General features: G+C 44.5%; 1 protein-coding gene across 1 annotated transcript; it reads left to right on the top strand.

Annotated features, from left to right (window-relative positions):
* Positions 1 to 1,379: 1,379 nt before the first annotated feature.
* Positions 1,380 to 20,167, top strand: epha2b (eph receptor A2 b; the record flags this gene model as incomplete). Its single annotated transcript, XM_080533192.1, has 17 exons — positions 1,380 to 1,461; positions 2,269 to 2,348; positions 3,827 to 4,475; positions 12,589 to 12,744; positions 12,966 to 13,334; positions 13,608 to 13,738; positions 13,942 to 14,113; positions 14,324 to 14,423; positions 15,122 to 15,177; positions 15,270 to 15,395; positions 16,287 to 16,472; positions 16,608 to 16,669; positions 16,776 to 16,985; positions 17,478 to 17,627; positions 17,855 to 18,048; positions 18,457 to 18,612; positions 20,059 to 20,167. The coding sequence occupies 17 exons, from the start codon at positions 1,380 to 1,382 to the stop codon at positions 20,165 to 20,167; spliced, it is 2,988 nt and encodes a 995-aa protein (XP_080389318.1).
* Positions 20,168 to 20,256: the final 89 nt, after the last annotated feature.

The raw sequence follows: 20,256 nt of genomic DNA, 5'->3' as shown, positions 1-20,256 counted from the left end.
CTCTCCGCAAGCATTTTCTTATTGTTTCATAACATACACATAAAACACAAAAAAGCCATCAATTAAAGATTGATGAGAGAAAATGCCACATACTATCATGCCCCTCTCTCTCTCTCTCCCAATTGACCCTCTCGTTCCCTTTCTCTCCTTCCCTCTGCCTCCCTCCCCTCTCTGTCTTAAATGCACATTATATATCTAAACCCAACCCAGGGAGAAGACAGGGTGTGAGAAGAGCAGGAGCGAGGGGTTTTGAAGTAAGATCTGGGGGGGATTTAAAGGTTCAAAAGCCCACTGAGACCCTAGGCATTTTGCCTGGTGTGAGGGGGCTTTGTGAAACCAGAGCCCCTGGGTATGGGGAAGGCTTGGGAGGAGGGGAGGGGAGGCGGAGGGGGTGATCGGACATGGCTAGGTCTTTCACAGGAGAAAGAGAGGAGCCCAGCTCTTTTCCCGCAGAGTTGCTCTCACAGGTGTGACCCGTACCGAATCAATGACACACTGTATTGTAATCAGATTGTAAAGACGGCACATAACGGTAAACATTTAAGGAAGGACAATGTAACAAGAAAATGTGTTATTCAGTTGTTTTTTAAAAGCCAGTCGTTGTTTGAAAGATAACAAGACAAAAGTTTCCTGGAATCATTCTCACACAAATATCACACATTTCTTACACTGTACAACAAACAATTGAAGTAGACAGGCAGAGCTTGACTCCAGCATTCCATTGCAGTTGCTAGGTGCTGGATTTTTAAAATTCCCTTTATTTCTTCTGATACCAGCAGACCTTCATACTCCCCTACTCCCACTCCTTAGTCTTGCCCATGAAATTAGACATTTGATTCAAACATTTTCTTTACACTTATCGAGGGCCGGGTTATAGTTCAGCATTTTATAAATATTTAGATTTATTTTCTATATACATTTCTAACCATACTGTCAATGGTTCTGATGAGGGAGATGTTATGGTACTTTATTCCTGTTAAATGCTTTACTTCATGAATGCATTTCTCTTCACTTGTCAAATTGCATATATTTCAGAAGTTATGTCGGGATTATCAAAACTCAACTTTAATCAGCAACTGTTCTCTACAAAATGAACATCCAAAATCAGTCTCAACTTCCGTTAAGAAATGTGTTTTTTATGGACATCTGCTTGTTGCTCAGGTGAACCATTGAGGCCCTCAAATCATATAAAGCACTGCTACTTCCCCCTTGCCACACCCCCTCCTTATATGGGACACATTCCACCGGGAGGAGTTCATGACGTCCTCCGCGTTTGTGAATGAGGCTTCCGAGTATTCAACGTGCTGCAGAGACATTCATGTTTCATTAGAGGCGCAGTCCCAGCCTAGGTTAGAAATTAAGCGAAACGTTTGTCAAATATGGATTTTCGAGGAATTAAGCGCTTGTTGTTTTCTTATGTATTTATTAACGGTATATTTATTACACTACAAACTAAAGAAGGTAAGCATAATTGACTGACTTTTGACTCCCAACTGGCAACTTTTAGAAACCACGGTCCTTTTAAACTACGCTCAAAGTGTGAACCATGCATGCCATGTGAGGAATATCATGGCTTGAGAGGAAGTTAGAGCAGGCATTTACTGTCACAGTTACATGTCTATATATGTATACACATTATTGGGAAAATGTAGGTTACAACTATCTACTGCAACATTATAACTTTAATGAATTTTGCAACTGTCCACTTTCGGAGTTTGAGTTTCCTTCCATCTATATTTATCAACATGCGTGCCTCACTTTGCTTTTGCTGCGGTCTACATTGTACACATTACATTTGGGAAATATAGTTTCTTATAGTTTCTGAATATATAGGGCTATTACATTTAAAAAGAGAGATCATAGGCTATGATACTGTGCACTGTCCCGTATTCAAATTATGAATTGGACAAATAGAGCCAGATGCTACTTTATTTCAATGGATAATTACAACAATACTGTATACAGACATCAGTCAGTGCTGCTGTACGACCTCGTGGATAATGTGCTAGGCTGGGCTAAGCATTAATTGCTGGTAGCCTATCAATTTCTCCTCAAAGTTGACAAATGTCTTTTAAAGTTGATGATGAAGTTAACAATTTCCCAGCCAATACTCATTTTTGTGTCACTGATGCATGATCATGCCTCATGGTAAGAAGGTAAATAAGGAAAATATCAATCAGCATAATGAGCTGGCAAATATGCTCCTCTCACATACATTATCTCACACATCACTATCGGCTTAAGGATGAATTTCTGTTCTTTCTACAGAGGTGCTTTTGGACATGAAGGCCTCAGGGAGTGAACTAGGCTGGTTGACATGGCCCTTTGAACAAGGGGACAAACCAGGGGTGAGTATGGAAAATATTGGGATATATGCATGGGATAGCACATACTTTACATGGTTATCTTTTTCTTCTGCTTACAGACATATTTGTACTTGTGGCTTTTGCGCCTCAATATTCAAGTAGACTACTTTAGACTTGGTCAGTGAAAGAGTAATTCAATTTTGAATATGGGAAGGGGTCATAATATTCCATCAGGAGTTTTACTGCAGCGCATGTCTATACTACTCCAAGGGAAAGACAGGAGAGAGAATAGCTGCTCGCTTGGTAGAGAATACTTGTGGCTTCTTGTGGTTTTAGGGCTCCTGCTCCAGAATTGTATGTTAGGGTGTAATTAACTTTAAAAGTTTGCAGCATATGGTGCTTTTGGGGGAATATAGATAGAGGCATTTAGTTTAGTTATCTGTTTCTTATAAGGAGAGAATGTGTGGCTAGTCTTCTTTTCATCACAGTACATCAGGATTTTTTTTAGAGTTGTGAGATACAGCGTGCGTGCTTGGGTCCAATTGTGCGTAATTTCCATTTGAAGTGGCCTTTCAGGTTCATGCAAATTCATTGCAGATTGAGTTTATTGGATGTGTTGATGAGTCAAAGGCAAGTTTGGACATGTTGTAGTTTCAAGCATAGTTAACCAACATCCTCCTAAAAGGGTCTTAAAATTACCTGTTAATATTTACTGTTGAATTTCATCTTGGTGCATTGTTGCTCGAATTCATACAATGGAGTTGTAAGTTAGTGTGTTGCCTGAATAGTTAATGCAATCGTTTTGAGACATTTCCCTTGTTTTATAGCAGATCGTTATTGACTAAATCATCTTCATTTTAATAGGCTGCATTTGATTACCCCTTGAAAATGTTCTGTCATTTTATAGAGGCACTTTCTCTCCTGTTGCATGTCCCATTTATATGCAGTGCCACACAGTCAGCCAACAAAGCACATTCCTTTAACTAATAGCATGGTGGCAACATGCAGGGAGCGAACCACAGTCTTAGCCCCTGTGGGGCCAAATGTATTTCAGCAGCCACTATTACGTTAAAGCTCGTTGTAAGGCTTTTCACAAACATGTTTGTGGCAACAGGGATCAACTTCAGTTGCATAAGATGCCTACTACCCTTCCTCGATAGACCAAAGAGTAGCATTTTAGTGGTATTGCCAATATTTGCCCTCTCTTTACTGTTGAAAACTTAAGAATCTCTTTTTGTCATCTCTCGCCACTCTGAAGGTCTCGTCTGAGGTCTCTCCGTCTCTCTCACACACTCGCTCTCCCTTTGTCGCCAGAGTTTAAATTACAAGGTTTCCACTTTCCAGGGGGCTCTAGAATCAACCATAAAATATTGTATCACCCCATGTAATGTTGATTTAGAGTATCAACTTTGGGCACCCCATATAAGTGTTGAGAATATTGACTTTGGTCCAGTCCACTATTTGTAGTGCTTTCCCCAAGAGTCAATGTATGATTTTAATCCTCTGTTTCTGTGTTTCAGTGGGAGGTGGTCCAGAGGACGCTGAATGGCTCCCAGTTCTACACCTACTCAGTGTGCAATGTGGCGGAGCGCGATCAAGACAACTGGCTGCGCACCACCTTCATCCAGCGCCGCCCATCGGCCTCGCGTGTCTTTGTGGAGCTCCAGTTCATTGTGCGCGACTGCAACTCCTTTGACGGCTCCTCTTTCACCTGCAAGGAGACCTTCAACCTCTTTGCCTCTGAGGCGGACGCCGATGTCGGTACCAGTTTCCGCAAGGGTCAGTTCCGCAAGGTGAGCACTATCGCTCCTGACGAGATCACCAGCAGCAATGAAATGCGCATCAACACAGACACGCAAGTGGTGGACAACCTGTCCAGGAAGGGCTTCTACTTGGCCTTTCAAGACATTGGGGCCTGTGTGGCTCTACTCTCGCTCAGGGTCTACTACAAGACCTGCCCGGCCACAGTCAAGAGCCTGGCGGCCTTCCCCGAGACGGTGGCGGGTGGGGAGAACCAGGCGCTGACGGCAGTGGAGGGGTTGTGTGTGGAGAACGCCATCAGCGATAAGCCGCCTCGCATCTACTGCACCGTGGACGGAGAGTGGGTGGTGCCCGTCGGGCAGTGCCAGTGCAAGCCTGGGTATGAGGCCATCAACAATGCCTGCCAAGGTAAGGATGGGCGTTCGCCCCCAGGTTGTACTGACTCACTGACATGTCAGCTAGCCTTCCTGGCCTCTGGCACCAGGTGTTCTCACTGTGTTTTAGTTTTCTGCTGTGTATGAAAGTCTTGTCATATTTACCAGGAATAGTTTTTTTTGCTCTGGTTTGGCAGTAGTAATTTGGCATCGCTTTTTCATTGTCACTGGTTATAAAACATGCAGGTATCTAAAAAGACGCATGTATGTTATTGTGTTATTTCTCATTGCGTTAGAATTCTCCCTTGGGTAATCTGACTTCTCTGAAGGAATGCTCAGACCTACTTGTCACTACATTATCCATGGCATTCAAGCAAAATTAGATATGTGGGAACCAGCAGTTTGGTTGCAATTACAATAACAAATCAATAAAAACAAATGTCAGGCACTGTTGGGCCATATGTTGACTAAAGATGCTTTTAAAGAGACTTAAGTCAACCATTTTACTCTTGGTAGTTCTTGGAGATTTCTTGTGAAGCCACCCAAGGTTAGTAGCTGTGTTTATCAGGACCTTTAGCACTCGTGTAAGGTAGTTTCCTGCTCATTCATTGCCGTTCCTTCTCTTATCTTAGATACGTTTAGATACAGCATACTGTGTGTAGTCACAAGTCAATCCTTTCACTTTGTAGTCATGGTTGCAATCATTTTTCATTCCGGTTCTCACGATCAGAGGCCCCCTATCCTTCTCATGACTTGATCAAATAGAAGGATCAGAAGTTAACTGCGTGACTATACTAGTGATGGATTTGCTTCTTCAAGGCAGATAGGAAGAGGAAGAAGATTCCTCTGGTTCTCTGTGGGTTTTGTTCATAAAATGCTTCAGAGAAATTGGCATTCCTTTTGTGATTGAGTGTGTCTCCCTCTCTCATGGATCTGCTTGGTAAGACAGGGATTCACCTTTTAGACGTTTTGTGTGGCTCCAGCGGTGTGTGTGAGAGTGCTGGCGTGCTAGGGCCTGTTGGGAGCTGTTCCGTGACAGAGCACCTCAAGACTCCCATCACCTTAACTCAACACATTACTGCAACACTGATTTTAATACACACAGACACACCCGACACACACACACACACACACACACACACACACACACACACACACACACACACGCGCACACACACACATTTCACAGTTAGTTTCCAGTTCATTGCTAACACACAGTCTCATCACATATGTGAGATGAATGTTTCCGTCCGGAAACGGCTAGTAGGGTGTCAGCTAGAAGGGTAATCTGTGGAGAGGCCAGAGAGATTGAGAGAGCAAATGTGTGTGTATGTGTTTGTTTTTGAGAGAGTGATGTGGTAAAAAGGTGAGGAATGGAATGTAAAGGTAGGAGAACAATGAGGGGCTGTGTTCAGTGCTGTAGGCACTGGCTCCTCTCCCCCTCCCCTTCCCCTTCTCCCTCACCGGTACATTCCTGTTCCGTTTACTGTAGAGCCTCCCAGATTACTCCACAGTGTAGGAATCCCTTAGGGACTACTCCAGGTTAGGCCTTACACGTTTATGAATTGAGGAAGAAATGTCAGTGGAAGATGGAGGTGGAGATATTCCATGGTACAATGTAAGGTGAAGATGAATGAGCTGCTGTTTTTAGTGGAAGCACACGCGCATGCAGCTTGACACACACACACACACACACACACTCTCTCTCTCTCACTCCCTCCCATGCATACAGTGTGTGTTCCAGTTGACTCACTGTGTTGACATTGACACAGCTTTCCTCCTGTGTATAAAACGCCCTTCCTTACACATAATCTTCGCTGGCACAATAGAAACTCATACCTTATGTGACCACACAAAGACACATTCACTGCACTTAAGCTCGCTGCTCCTTGGATTGTGTTAGAGCTGTCCATGCCCACACCCTGTCGCCCACAGTAAAGCTCTGCACACTCTTCCCAGAGCTTGGCAAATATAGCTTCAGACCAACTCTGGGGTTCCAAATGTTCTTGTTTACAGATCGAGTTTGAATGTTGAATGTTTGGGCTCTTTACAATACTTTCTGTGGGGAAAGTCTAGATGGAACCAGTACATGAGTTCTGGTAAGGTTGTTTTTTCTCAGAAAGGAAGGAGAGGTTCCAGTAATATTTTTTTCCCTCCGTCTCTGAACTGATGTAACAGAAATGGTCAGTGACTAAGTTGAGGCTGTATGACTGTGCGGTGACTGACTTGTATGGGTAGTAATTGACTTGGGTGTGTATGTGCTTTAAGTGAAGTAACTACTGGTTTTGCATGCATCTTTGTCTTCCGGCCTCTCTCTCTCTCTCTCTCTCTCTCTCTCTCTCTCTCTCTCTCTCTCTCTCTCTCTCTCTCTCTCTCTCTCTCTCTCTCTCTCTCTCTCTCTCTCTCTCTCTCTCTCTCTCTCTCTCTCTCTCTCTCTCTCTCTCTCTCTCTCGCAAGCACACCCTCTCCACATATCAGTTTCTAACCCTCTTCTTTCTTTCACATTTCCTACAACTCCCTTGTGAGTTAAATAAGTACATGGTCATTGGATTTTTACTGGTGTAACAAACTGCCAGACAACAGAATGTTTTCATCTTGTTTGTGTTTTTATATTGCTCTGGGTTATGAAGATGTTATTATCTTTGGCCAGGGTGCAGGTCTTGAATGTGACACAAATCAAAATTTAAACATCCCGTTTCACACGACCTAGATGAGACTATTTAGACTTTGTGCTGTTCTGTGTTCCCCAGTAAATAAACAACGTTGCTTATTCCGAGACTGTCTCCAAAAGATAAATATAGGCTACATCTGAAGAGTCTTCCCAATCTGTGAAACATGAGTTTGGTGGAGAGAGAGACACATACACGCAGCGAAAAAACTGTTTTTAAGTCTGCCAATCCCCATATATTGACCAAGAAACATAAACATTTTGCCGAATCCATTGGGACCTGAGTTCTGTTATGAATCCATTGGGAGCTGAGTTTTATTGTATGACATGGATAGTGGAGGGAGTACGTGACAAACTTCCGAGTAATGAAGACTAGTCTGCCAGCCTCTGGTGCTGGAGGCAGCTTGTCAAAATCTGCCAAAAGTCTTTCTTATATTAGTCTTTTCTGAAGGTCCATAGGAGTGGGTCTTCTTATCTGATGGATTGCTTCCACCTCAGGATCAATGGAGCGGGATGAAAATAAGCAAACTGTTCCACTCTTGAGGGATCATCCCAGTATCCATAATGTTTACCTGACCAAGTCTCCGTGGCCCAAGGTAACATTGTGTTCACAGCCAAAGAGGTCATTAAGCATACTTATTACTCTGTAACAATTCACTGAGATGGACGCATTCACATCAAGCTACTTTTTTCTTTGCTCTTTTGCGAAATGAGACTTTCAATTAGTCTCAGATCTTGTGCCAAGTTGATGTCGACCTCTTGTGCTGAGCTTCAGAGAGTTGGATACACAGATAATGGGGGGAACTCTCTAGAAGATGCCTCCAAGCAATGTCGTGCACTGTCATGTTAAGCTCCATTTGGAATTAATTAGGGCCCAGTTTCTTGATTTCTTCAGAAGATGACAGGAAATGTAGTTCAGCAAAGATTTGCAGTTAATACCACATTTAGGTGTGGATTTTAAAACTTTTGTGGTTGATTTATTGTGCATTCAGAGTGCTAGCTCAGCCTTTGATTTTAAGTATTATTTTTTTTGTAGAGGAAATGGAACAATACTACTAGGCCATCTTTAACACACTCATCTAAAAGAGATTTACCCTTGTGGAAGCTCTTAGAGGTTTGCCACAGTATAACAGTGTCTGTTGTTCCAGGTGCCATACAGTTACATTTTGCTCACTTTTGCACTTTTGAAGTATTCCGGAACATTTTTTCGTGCATATTTCCTCTGTCACATTCCTGTGCTGGAGGCCATGGGAGAGATTTAGCAATGTGGAGTGTATTGTGCTGCTGGTGTGTGAGATCAGCACTTTCCTTCCCAACGTCAGCCGGCGTCCCCCCCCCAAACCCCCGACAGGACGAGCTACGGCGGAAACCGGAGGCCACCTAATCCCTCTGTGACTCTCCAACCCGTTGGCTCAGGACTTTCCATTGTTGCCCCACAGTCAGTTGCCTCATTCAAATGGTTTATTTTTTTGTCCCCCGATAAGTAATTTTGTTTATTGGTGCATTTGGCCCTCTCTTTTAACAGGAAGCAGACACTTGTTGGAATCCAGCGTGCATTGCCACCTGGATGTCTGGCTTTGACTTTTAGGAAGTGTTGTCCTAGATGGCTGCGGTCAGTCTGTGGTCGAGGGACTCAACATTGAAAAAAGAAAATTGGAAGCGTATTTAGATCTGTGCATGTCAACTGTGTAGTACTTGTGTTATGTTTGTTATGCCTGTTTATTCTTATGTCTGTTTTCTCCTGGTTGGTGCCTCTCTCAAGGCCCCCCCCCCCCCTTCTCTGTGAGCACGAGTAGACAAGGAGTGTGAAAAGAAAGGGGATTAGAGAATTTATTGTGTTTGTTAACAACCAAGATGAAAGCCTAAGTGGAATTGTAAAACAGATGTAATTCCCTTACAGCTGCTCCATTGGTCTGCTAATCCTTTTGACTAATGTCTCCCCCCCGACACCTTAGCCCCCCCCCCTCCTCTGTGACCCCTTGGCTTCATGTTACTACTACACTTCCACTCTCAGAGACCCCCATTGTTCTACCTGAAACACCTGAAACAGCCCATTGCCATATGATGCACAATGCAAATCTAGGGACATGTCAAAGTTACTGTCTAAAACAACTAAGGAGATTAAACTGAAGTCAAAATAAGGATGAGTAATAAGGAAAGGTGGGATTAAGAGAAAGGGCTGACTCTATCGTGGATGTCAACCATTAAGACTCAACAGTGGTTGTGATGAGGATCTTGCCATTGTTTTTTCTTCAGACGACTATTTCTTTATTTTTTTGACAACCGTACTTCTGAATTTAACCTTCTCATGAAACCTCTCATTAACCTTCTCACCGCTGGCTGCTGTTCCCCCTCTCCCCCTCTCTCTCACTCACTCACTCCTCTCCTCTGTTTGTTTTAGTTGGCTATCGACTCCTTGTAGTCGAGGACAGTTTAACTCAATACTACCCTGGGGCAGACATGACCCCTTAGCTTTTAAAAAGCTAAGAGCCGAGGTTGACTGGGTTTTTTGTTTTCCCTTCTCCCCTTCCCCTCCTCTCTAGTGGTGCAACCCCCCCCCCCCCACCACCACCACCACCACACCCCCACCCACTTACTGAAGTCCTGGGGGATTGCTGTTGTCCAACCAGCATGTTACCCATTCATCCATCCATCCGTCCATGCATTCATCAATGTCTCCGTCTCATCCATCTTAAGTCCTGCTGTCAAACTGGCCCCACTCAGCTCCCAGAAGCTAACAGGTCCCTCTGCTCAACTCACAATAAACAAACGTCGAGGCTCTTTGGCACCGGGCCTCTCAAATGACAAGCAGTGCACAGATCCCCAAGGAGTCTAAAAGCAGACATGTTTTGCTCTGGTTTCTTGGCCCCTTTGACTTTTAAGAGGTTGACAGAATTGTATTTACATGAGAAATATACACAGGTTTTCCTCAAGGGTCGCTAAGCTTCTACTCCCCATGTTCTCTTTGGCAAAAAAGTTATCTCCCCTATTCATTTCTCTCCGGACTCAATACTCTATCTATGAGGCTCTTGCTCCCTTTCCCTTCCATGCTTTGATTGGCTGCTCAAGGAAGGAAGCTCAGCGTCAGCCTCACACTTCCTGCTTCCTGTTGTGTCCAGCAGTAAGCCAAAAGTAAAGACAAAGCCTCCCACTCCTCTTCTTTACTCAGGAACATTCCTTTACTGTTTTTTATTTCACTGACAACAGAGTAATCCCTTATGAAATACTTCCATCAGCAAGTCACCAGTTCCAAGCTTATCATCCCATTAAATACATTTACTGTTGAAGTGACTCACAGCATACATGTACTTGTACAGTGTGTTGACCTTAATGGAGAATTTCTTTAAAGGAAATGGAATGAAATATGGCTAGGGCAAGGCACAGGACTCCTGTTGGGTGGTGTGCTCTGGAATGCATTTTGATTATAGAGTCAAACTCTAGTGTAAGGCCATCTTCCCCACAGGTCCTGACCAAAATTCATCTCAGTCAGTCTCGGTCACTCCATAGCGCAAAAAAGAGGCTAGTCCTCCCCTCTATTCAGTTGCAATGTGGCATCTCGACTATTCACGACAAGTGTTTTTCTTTTTTTTCTTTAAGTGGCGTGGCATTCTCCTTGCCTGCTGGTCAGTGTTGAATGGTGATGTTAATGGGTTAGCTGAGTCTTTTGGTGAGGGGCTGTAAGGGATAGGAGGGGATGGAGGAATTTAAGGATTACGAGTGGGGAGGTAGGGGAGCCGGGGATATGAATTGAGGTTCAGGATGGCAGCTGTTCGCCCTACTCAATAGTACAATTCTCTCTCTCTCCCCCTTTTCTTCTAAAGTCCTCAGCAGGATTTGATAACCCCCCCCATCTCTCTCTCTCTTTCTTTCTTGCTCTCTCTTTCTATCCCTCTGTCGTTTTTGGGCCCTTCTGTCTCCCCCAGCTCGTTCTCTGCATAGGTTGTGTTAATGAGTAGTATAGTGAATGTTTCTGAAACAGCTGGCGAAGAAAGAGAGGAGAGGTTGACTTGAAAGGAGGAATGAACAGCATGCAGGACTAGTGGGATGTGTGTTGCACTCCAAATTATATTCGTGCTAGGAATTTTCTCTCTCAATCAAAGTATGCTGTGCCGTCATTCACTTTTTGGAAATGTATACCCAACTTTGTTCACCTCTCCTTGCAACCAATGGCCCAACCACAACTTAGTGGCCACAATGATACACAAGATGAATGGGATAAAAAGGGATCTCTCGTAGCCAATTGTGCAAATACCCTTGACATAAATGAAACAGGAGTGGTTTCTCCTTCAGTAGTGTATGAGGTTACTTGTGGGTTCCAAGGAAATGTCAGCCAATCTGACCGCAATGAAGGCGTGACTGAATAAAGCCTGATGTTATTCTGAGAATATGATATACATGATATGCATTGCCTGTTGGATTCCGACACTGAAACAATCCATCATTGATTCTTAACATATTTCGCCTCTTTTAGGTCACTCCTACACAGTCTACTACCTCACCCACGCAGGCGTGCATACACCAACACACTCACACGTAATTCGCACTACTAACCTTTTCGTTACAACCTTTTTCGTCCCCTAATTTGCATACTGACACTCACATCATAACATCCATACGTGGCTCAGCTACTCCTTTTCACCTGCTGATGTTAGAATAACTCAGAATCTTTTATGTGAAGGGAACATTTGTTGTGTGTTGGTGTGTGTGTGTGTGTGTGTGTGTGTGTATGTAGCCTGTGTGTGCAGCCTGTGTGTGAGAGAGTGAGGACAAAACAGGTGACAGAGCCAGTAATCCGTCCTCCTCTGAAGTCAAATTTACTTTGCCGTTTGCTAAGGCGTGTGGTTGAGCATGAAAGATAGAGCAAGGCCATGACCAGCAGCCGTTGGAATGTTTTGGGAGAGTTACAGGGGGGCCTTCTCATTTTCAGTCTCCTTTATAGCATTCTCAGAGAAATTTCACGCCATATTAAGTTCAGATTTCACTACTGTGGTGCATAGCTGGATCCAATACCTGCATCTCTCCCACAATCCTCACGTGTGAAATTAGCGGCCATCTTATGTCAGTGATACAATTTAATATCTGTGCAGGGGTCTTTGAAATGACTGAAGTATGCATAAAATGGCTGTTTTTAATCTTTTTGTCTGCAGCGTTCCTTCATTCAATTATGTGTGCTCTGTTTTCTCTTCCTGTGAAATATTGATGGCTGACTTACTGTCCTGGAATGTGGGATGACTGGTTGTGTTTGTTGAAAGAGAGAAAAGAGGGGGGTGGTTTTGAAAAGGAAGAGTAGGAGTGCAGGCAGGGAGTCTAGTTTGGTTTCTGAACCCAACACCCACTCAGATGTAGCAGGACACTGTATTAATCACCAACATAAACATTGTGCAGGACCTCTGCTATGTTTTTCTTGCCCTATCTCATCTCTATGTTCCTCTCCTCAGTTCCTCGATCCTCAGACGTGTTTCCCCCTCTGTGTTTTTAGAATGTCAGCCAGGGTTCTTCAAAGCTTCTGAGTCCAGTGAGGCGTGCGAGGCGTGTCCTGCGAACACTCAGCTGCTGAGTCCCGGGGCGCTGGTGTGTCCCTGTGTGGATGGATTCTACCGCTCCCCTGACGACCCACCCACAGGACCCTGCTCAGGTGAGGAGGAGGACAAGGAGGTGGCGCACCATTTTGAATCATGACTTTTGAATGTGTCGTGCCAGCATTGGTGGATTTTTCAATGACATTGATAAGAACTTTGTTTATCACTGGGCTTGCAACAACACTTCATACTCGACATACTGAGGAGCTTATCTCTCTTATGTGATTGAACTAACAGCCCACGGCATCCACTTGTCGCCTTTCTCCGATTCCCCCAGGCCTGCCTTCCGCACCTCGAGACCTGGTCGCCACCACCACCCAGCTGGCGGCGGGCAAGCTGCAGCTGTCGTGGATCCCGCCAGAGGACACGGGTGGCCGCAGTGACATCACCTACAGTGTTGAGTGCCAACGTTGTGAGGACTCGGGCACTGCGGCGGGCCAGCCGTGTGGTGAGAAGGTGCGCTTCGAGCCAGCCAGTTCAGGGCTGGCCGAGACCCGGGTGATGGTGAGCGACTTGGAACCCCACCTTAACTACACCTTCACTGTAGAGGCGCACAGCGGAGTGTCGATCTTCGCCAGTCAGGCGGCGCCACGCTCGACCAGGCCGCTGTCCACAAGTGCCCTCACCACTGCCCTGCACTACACAGGTAGGTTCACCTTAGTAGTAGGAGAGGAGTAGAAGTAGAAGGGGGAGATAAATCAGCGTAGCAATCATCCATAGAACAAAACAGATTTGGGAGAGTATAATAAGGGGAATACATTAATAAGGGGAATACACAGGCAAAGTGTAACACTATATATTGCTCAGGGTTATTTATCTCCACTAAACAGCATGTCAGGTTAAAGGTGCTAGTCGGCAGTGTAACAAGCAGGTCGAACCTTTGAATGGCATGTCCTGACATGCCCCCCGCTCTCCTCAGATCCCCCCAAGGTGACGTCCATGCGTCTGGATGAGCGGAGCCCCACCAGCCTGTCTCTGTCCTGGGTCGTCAGCCCCCGCAGCAGGTCCCAGCCTCGGCCCACCCGCTACGAGCTCACCTACCGCAAAAAGGTACAGTACAGCCTGAATACAAATGGAAGGGTATCATGATACAAAATGATGAATATTCTAGTAGGGGATTGAATGATGAATATTGTAGTAGGGGAATCCATCCAAAGTGATGAAAGAGGGTGCGTTTTTGTCTGACCTATGGTATGATCACCAATGACCGTCTGCATCTCTCTCCATGCGTCGCCTTCCTCCACTGTTCTCAGGATGACAATCTGGACGTGACTACGTACACTGTGCTGATCTTGGAGAAGAGCTCAGTGCAGATCAGTGATCTGGCCCCAGGGACAGCCTACCTGTTCAGGGTGCAGGCACTGAGCACAGAGGGCAGCCCTGGAGGCTCCAGCATGGAGGATGAGTTTGAGACCGGGCCTGAAGGTAAATGGGAGGGTGTGTGTGTGTGTGTGTGTGTGTGTGTGTGTGTGCGCGCGCGCGTGTGTGTGTAGAGAAATTTTAGTTTGTGTGTTAGCAGTCTGTTTTCAGTAGTCTCTGTGTCAGCAATGTTCTCAGCAGTGTTTGTGTCTGTGTTGCAGTGTGTGCCTGTGTGTGTTGTTATCAGTGTGTATAACTATTAATGTTCCATTGCAGTACCACTGGTGCAGAGCAACACGGCGGTCATCTTAGGAGCGGCTGTAGGAGGAGCAGCCATGTTGCTCATTGTTGTGGTGGTCCTGTTCGTGCGCAAACGGTCAGAAACAACCCCATTTTCCCTCCTCACTTCCCTTTCTCTTTTGTTAAACAGTCATAATACTCACTCCTTCACTGGCTTCCTGTCTCTTTCTTCTCTTTCTTTTTCGGAATGCTCTAAATGGCCTTTCCATTCCAGTCTCCCTCCACCTTCCTCGCTCTTTTCCTTTCTCTGTTCTCACTCTCTTTTTATCTGTATCTGTGTCCCACCACTCACTGGGGAAGAATTGGTGTTGAATGCAGCCTGTCATTGCTCAATGAGTATACTCCATAGCGGTGGGCTTTGAAAGGAAATGGGCCCGAGTGGCGCATTGTTGGTGATAAGAGGCGCCTGCCCTTCAGCTCTCTCTGTACCAGACTGTAGCTGCTGTGTAAAGGTGATCCCGCTCCCGCACCGTGGCAGCACAGTGCTGCCTGTTCGTCTTTCTGGCTGTCTGTCTGTCTGTCTGGCTTGGCAAACACAGACAGTCTTCAGTCTTAATCAAAGCGCTCCTTGAATGAATGGAAGCGGCACACTAATGACTACGCGCTTTTAGAACCTAGATAGTCCCAGGCCTCCTTGGGAAATAGTGGCAACTGTTGCTGAATAACCTGGCTGAATAAAGAGAATTGAAATGAGATAAAAGGATGAGGAGACAAATGTGCCTACGGTTTTTAAAATGAGATGATTAATTTGTTTTCCCCTTCTGTCTCGTTCAGGAGAAGGAACTCCCATTCAAGACAAGGACCAGAAGACACCTACTTCTCTAGCTCAGGTAGACATCAGATTTAAAAAAATCTCCCTGTCACTTTTTCCTAATTCTGTTTATCATTGTTTTAGTAATTAATCTTTTTCTTAATTCTCCAGAGCAACTGAAGCCGCTGAAGACCTACGTGGATCCACACACATACGAGGACCCCAACACGGCTGTCCTCAAGTTTGCCAGCGAGATTCATCCCAGTCACATAACCAAGCAAAAGGTCATCGGAGCTGGTGAGTAACAAACCAATTAAAACAGTCTACTTTGGGGCTTAAGGGGAAGGTGTTGAAGGGTTTTTCCATCCCCTAAATCACTGTTTATTTTCAGTTGTGTTTGTTCTACTGCTTAACTTTCTTAAGGGACACTGTTACACTAACCAGATTCATATCTTTGGATTGCATTCTCACTCTGCAAGTTTGGACATATTTAAGTGTGGCAAGTCTTTTGGCTCCGTGCCCATGTGTTTTGGCTCACACTTAAAACAGGGAGAATAATTAATATAAACAAAAGTTATTGGAGCAGAAAGCTGACTATTTAAAGGATATTACCCTAACTCCTACTTGACAAATGATACGTTTATTGCAGTGTGACCACCTTTACCCTTTGAACCCCCCCGCCCCCCCCCCCACCACCCCCCTTCGCCCCATGCTGTTTCCCACGACCGTACTTAGTCCTCCTCCACATGTGACAGCTGATTCCCATGATCCCACACAACAAGCCTCCACCAATCAGAATCTGTTTGTTTTTTTGTTTTGTTTTATACTTTATGTCATCCATACATTCATACATACAAATGTTATAGTGATGGTAATGATAGTGATGGACACATGTCAGGTCAAACAATCATCACCTAAGGTCTCAAACACAATCCATTCCCCCCCAATATTTCCAGAATTTCTGCAGAATCTGTTTCCTTAGACAATCACCCAGCACACACCTCTCTAAAAGGCACACTGCAAAACAAGTTAAACAACCAATGATGCTTCCTTGTTTACTTTCACCTGATCCAATTACCCCCACACAAAACACCCTGGGACTTTGAAACATGAGAGGATGTTTAAAATTATCTCATATAGTATCTAATAAATCATTAATAAATCAAATTTCCCATTTCTTCCCTGTAGGGGAGTTTGGAGAGGTCTACCGTGGTATTCTGAAGGCGCCGGGGAGGAAGGAGGCGATGGTGGCCATCAAGACTCTGAAGCCCGGCTACTCTGAGAAGCAGAGACAGGACTTCCTGAGCGAGGCCAGCATCATGGGCCAGTTCTCACACCAGAATATCATTCGCCTGGAGGGGGTTGTTACTAAATGTAAGAATCCAGCTTGCTTGGTAGTACAGTGCCTGCATAACCTTTATTCTATTGTAGTTTGTCCTGTCAAACATTCACCTCATTACTTCAGTATTTCTTCCTTGTAATGTTTTTTTTATCTCCTTCGGATTACAGTCAAGCATGCCATGATTGTGACTGAGTACATGGAAAATGGAGCTCTGGACAAGTACTTAAAGGTGAGAACGCTGAATACAAGCTGCCTTTATGAGTGAAGGATAAGTAATTAGAGAGATGGCTTACTTACCACTTTCTGTTGACCATATCTGTGTGTTTGCTGTTCAGGACCACGATGGTGAGATGGCCTCCTTCCAGCTGGTGGGCATGCTGCGTGGCATTGCTGCAGGCATGAAGTACCTCTCAGACATGAGCTATGTGCACAGGGATCTGGCAGCACGCAACATCCTGGTCAACAACAACCTGGAGTGCAAAGTGTCGGATTTCGGCCTCTCCCGAGTGCTGGAGGATGACCCCGAGGGCACCTACACCACCAGTGTGAGTGTTCTAAACTATTTCTCTCTATATATTTGGATGTATTACTTTTATTTGACCCGGATAATGTACAACAAAAACGTACTGTATATCTCCGAGGCTGAGAGTTGATACTGTAGCTTGTATCAAATATATATATATATTATATTTTATATAATATATAAAACAATACAGTTCATTGCATAAGCATCAAACACCAAACATTTAAAAGACATATGACATAAGACACATAACAGATACATTTCATAGAGTATAAAAGTGATTAAAATATTGCAAATATTGTTAATTCTACATGGTCGGTATTACACTTAATAGTTACTGCACGTAGTCTTGGATGATGTGTGAATGCATTAAAGAGTCATAATGCTCAAAGCTATTAGCTAGCTTTGTTCCCATTATTTTTTCAGTGGACTGTTCCCAGAAGACTGAATTGAACAAAAAACAATAGTGTACCGGTGTTTTATGTCTCCCTATCTTTTGTTTACCTTCTAACAGGGGGGTAAGATCCCTATCCGCTGGACAGCCCCAGAGGCCATTGCGTACAGAAAGTTCACCTCAGCTAGTGACGTTTGGAGCTTTGGCATTGTCATGTGGGAGGTCATGGCCTTCGGGGAGCGGCCCTACTGGGACATGAGCAACCATGAGGTAGGGTACTGTGATAATGCTGAAGATGCTAATAAGCATTGCAATTACCCAGAGCTATGCAGCTGCTAACTATAATTCTAATGCTACAGCTAATGGATGCTGGGGGAATTTAAGGTTACCAATAACTTAAATACTAATGCTTACAAGGATGTCATGAGTCCAGGAAGTCATACATTAGTATCTCTGTATCTGTGTGAGCCTAAAAAGGCTGATTTCTCTTATGGCAGGTGATGAAGGCCATCAATGAGGCCTTCAGGCTTCCTGCACCCATGGACTGCCCTTCAGCAGTCTACCAGCTCATGCTGCAGTGCTGGCTGCAGGACCGCTCTAAGAGGCCCCGCTTCCCGGACATCGTCAGCCTGCTGGACAAGCTGCTCCGGAGCCCTGAGTCCCTGAAGGCCATCGCAGACTTTGACCCCCGGTAAAGACTCCATTCCATACACAGGAGCTGAATGACACAGCAAAGGGGATAGCTGAAAACAAACAGAAAATGATAGTGGAGCTAATGAAAGAGCACATATCTTATAGAGGTAGGGTTAGTGAAGCAGACTTAATATATTGATGTGTGTGTGTGTGTGTGTGTGTGTGTGTGTGAGAGAAAAGACACCTGACACTTTCATAGCTTTATCAGTTGCTCCATCTGCACCAACCGGTTTTTATCTTGCGGTTCCTCTGAAAAGTAATTACAGCCTTCTCTCAGTCTTTGTCCTGATTGTTGTGGTTCCGGCTTGTGATGATTGTCATTTTGGCTCTTTTTTTCTCTCCTTCAGTGTATCCATCTGCCTGTCAAATACCAGTGGTTCTGACAGCTCTATTTTCTTTCCTCCAGCATATCCATCCGCCTGCCCAGTACCAGTGGTTCTGATGGATCTCCGTTTAGGTCGGTGTCAGAGTGGTTGGAATCTATCAAGATGAGCCAGTACAGTGAGAACTTCACTTGCGCCGGCGTCGTCACCATGGAGCAGGTGCTTCAGATGAAGAACGAGTGAGTGGGATTTATTTTACTAGATTAAAATATATTAGACCTCAAGGCAATCTAAATCAACGAAGTATGGCAGAGAGGGTGGGTGAAAATAATGTATACCATTTTCTATGAATAAAACTAAGTTCATGTTACATCCAATGACATGTTCATGGACATTTATGCAACACTTGTTTTCTTGTATTTATGTAAGAGAAAAAGAAAATCACAGCCAGAAAATAGTTACGCACAATATAAACTTGAGAAACGAGTGAGATGGAAAAAATAATGGAGAGAGAGAAAAGACCAGGCTCATTAGTGGTAGCCTGGTGGTGGCGGCTTGTGGTTTGCCCCCTTTCCCCTTTCTCTTCCTCCCTCCTTTTTTCAATTCTTTCTCTCATCCCTCTCTACACCCACACCAGCAGCACTTCTGCTGGAGCCTTACTGTGGTTCTGACTGTGTAGGGCAAAGGCCTCTGTGGCTTCTATTACATTAAAGGAAAGGAGGAGGAGGAGGAGGAGGAGGAGGAGGAGGAGGAAAGAAAATAGCCAGTAGAGTAAAAGGGGTGGTATGGAGATTAAGGGAATGGAGTAAATAAATGTATGATGAGATAAGACCCACTTTATTTTCCGGAGGGATAATAGTAATAGTCTCAGAAACATGGAGGCATATGGAACAAATTCCACTAGGCCCATCAGAACACAAGATGAAGAAATTACCATATTGTTTAAACCTATCCAATCCTTTCAGATCTGTAGGGGTCTCTAGGCAGTAGGGCCGAGAATTACATTTGGGATCCAGAATCCAGTTTGTAGATGAGAGGAGGTGATTGTTGCGCAGTCTTAGGTTTTTAAAGAGACCATAACTACGGACTGGAGAGTTTTTGGACCCTGTGACCTTAAAGAATAACTCTGTAACAATTGCACATACAGCAGTAACAAAATAAGCAGTGTCTTTAGTCTTGAACGAGGGTGGGCTGTTCAGAAGCATGTGAAACGTCTTTTGAAGTGTTTGTCATACTTTTTTGGTGAGATTTTCCGATCCATGTTTCATCTCTTTCCATCTGGTAGCACTCTTATAAAACCAGAAACTATTTATGACGCTTTGCTCGCCATAGATAATTAAGGCTCTAATTAAAGCTGTAATTAGGGCTGCGATGTTGCACGCCTGGGATGCTGCATGCATGTGTTTGTGAAGGGTTAGCCGAAGGTCACCCTTCCATGAAAATGAGAAATTAAGGTCCTGCTTGAGTACTCTGTTGTATTCTTCATTACTTCCCTTGGAGAGTGGATCTCTAATCTCATAAGATTAGACAGGGGCAAGCAGTAGAATGTTAACCGTATCCAATCACTCAGATCAGTTTTGTTTGCAAAGATGCATTCGAAACATATGGACAAAATCAAGTGTAAGATGTGATTTCTCGTGTAGCTTCTTCTGTATCTCACTCACTGTCATCTCTCTTCTCCACAGGGATATAAAGAACATTGGTGTGAGACTTCCTGGCCACCTGAAGAGGATCGCCTACAGCATCCTGGGCTTGAAAGACCAGACTAGCACCCTGAGTGTTTTTGCTGTGTGAAACCAATCCCAGTGTCATGGGAATTTGAGTCGGGCACTGAAAGGGACTGAACATTGAACTCTGAGCTGAGCTGGACTGGAGCTGCAGGG

Source organism: Nansenia antarctica (assembly GCF_963989245.1).
Source record: "Nansenia antarctica genome assembly, chromosome: 6".
Classification (NCBI taxonomy): Eukaryota; Metazoa; Chordata; class Actinopteri; order Argentiniformes; family Microstomatidae; genus Nansenia; species Nansenia antarctica.
Note: the sequence above shows the minus strand (reverse complement) of the source record. Positions and strands in the feature narration are given on the sequence as shown.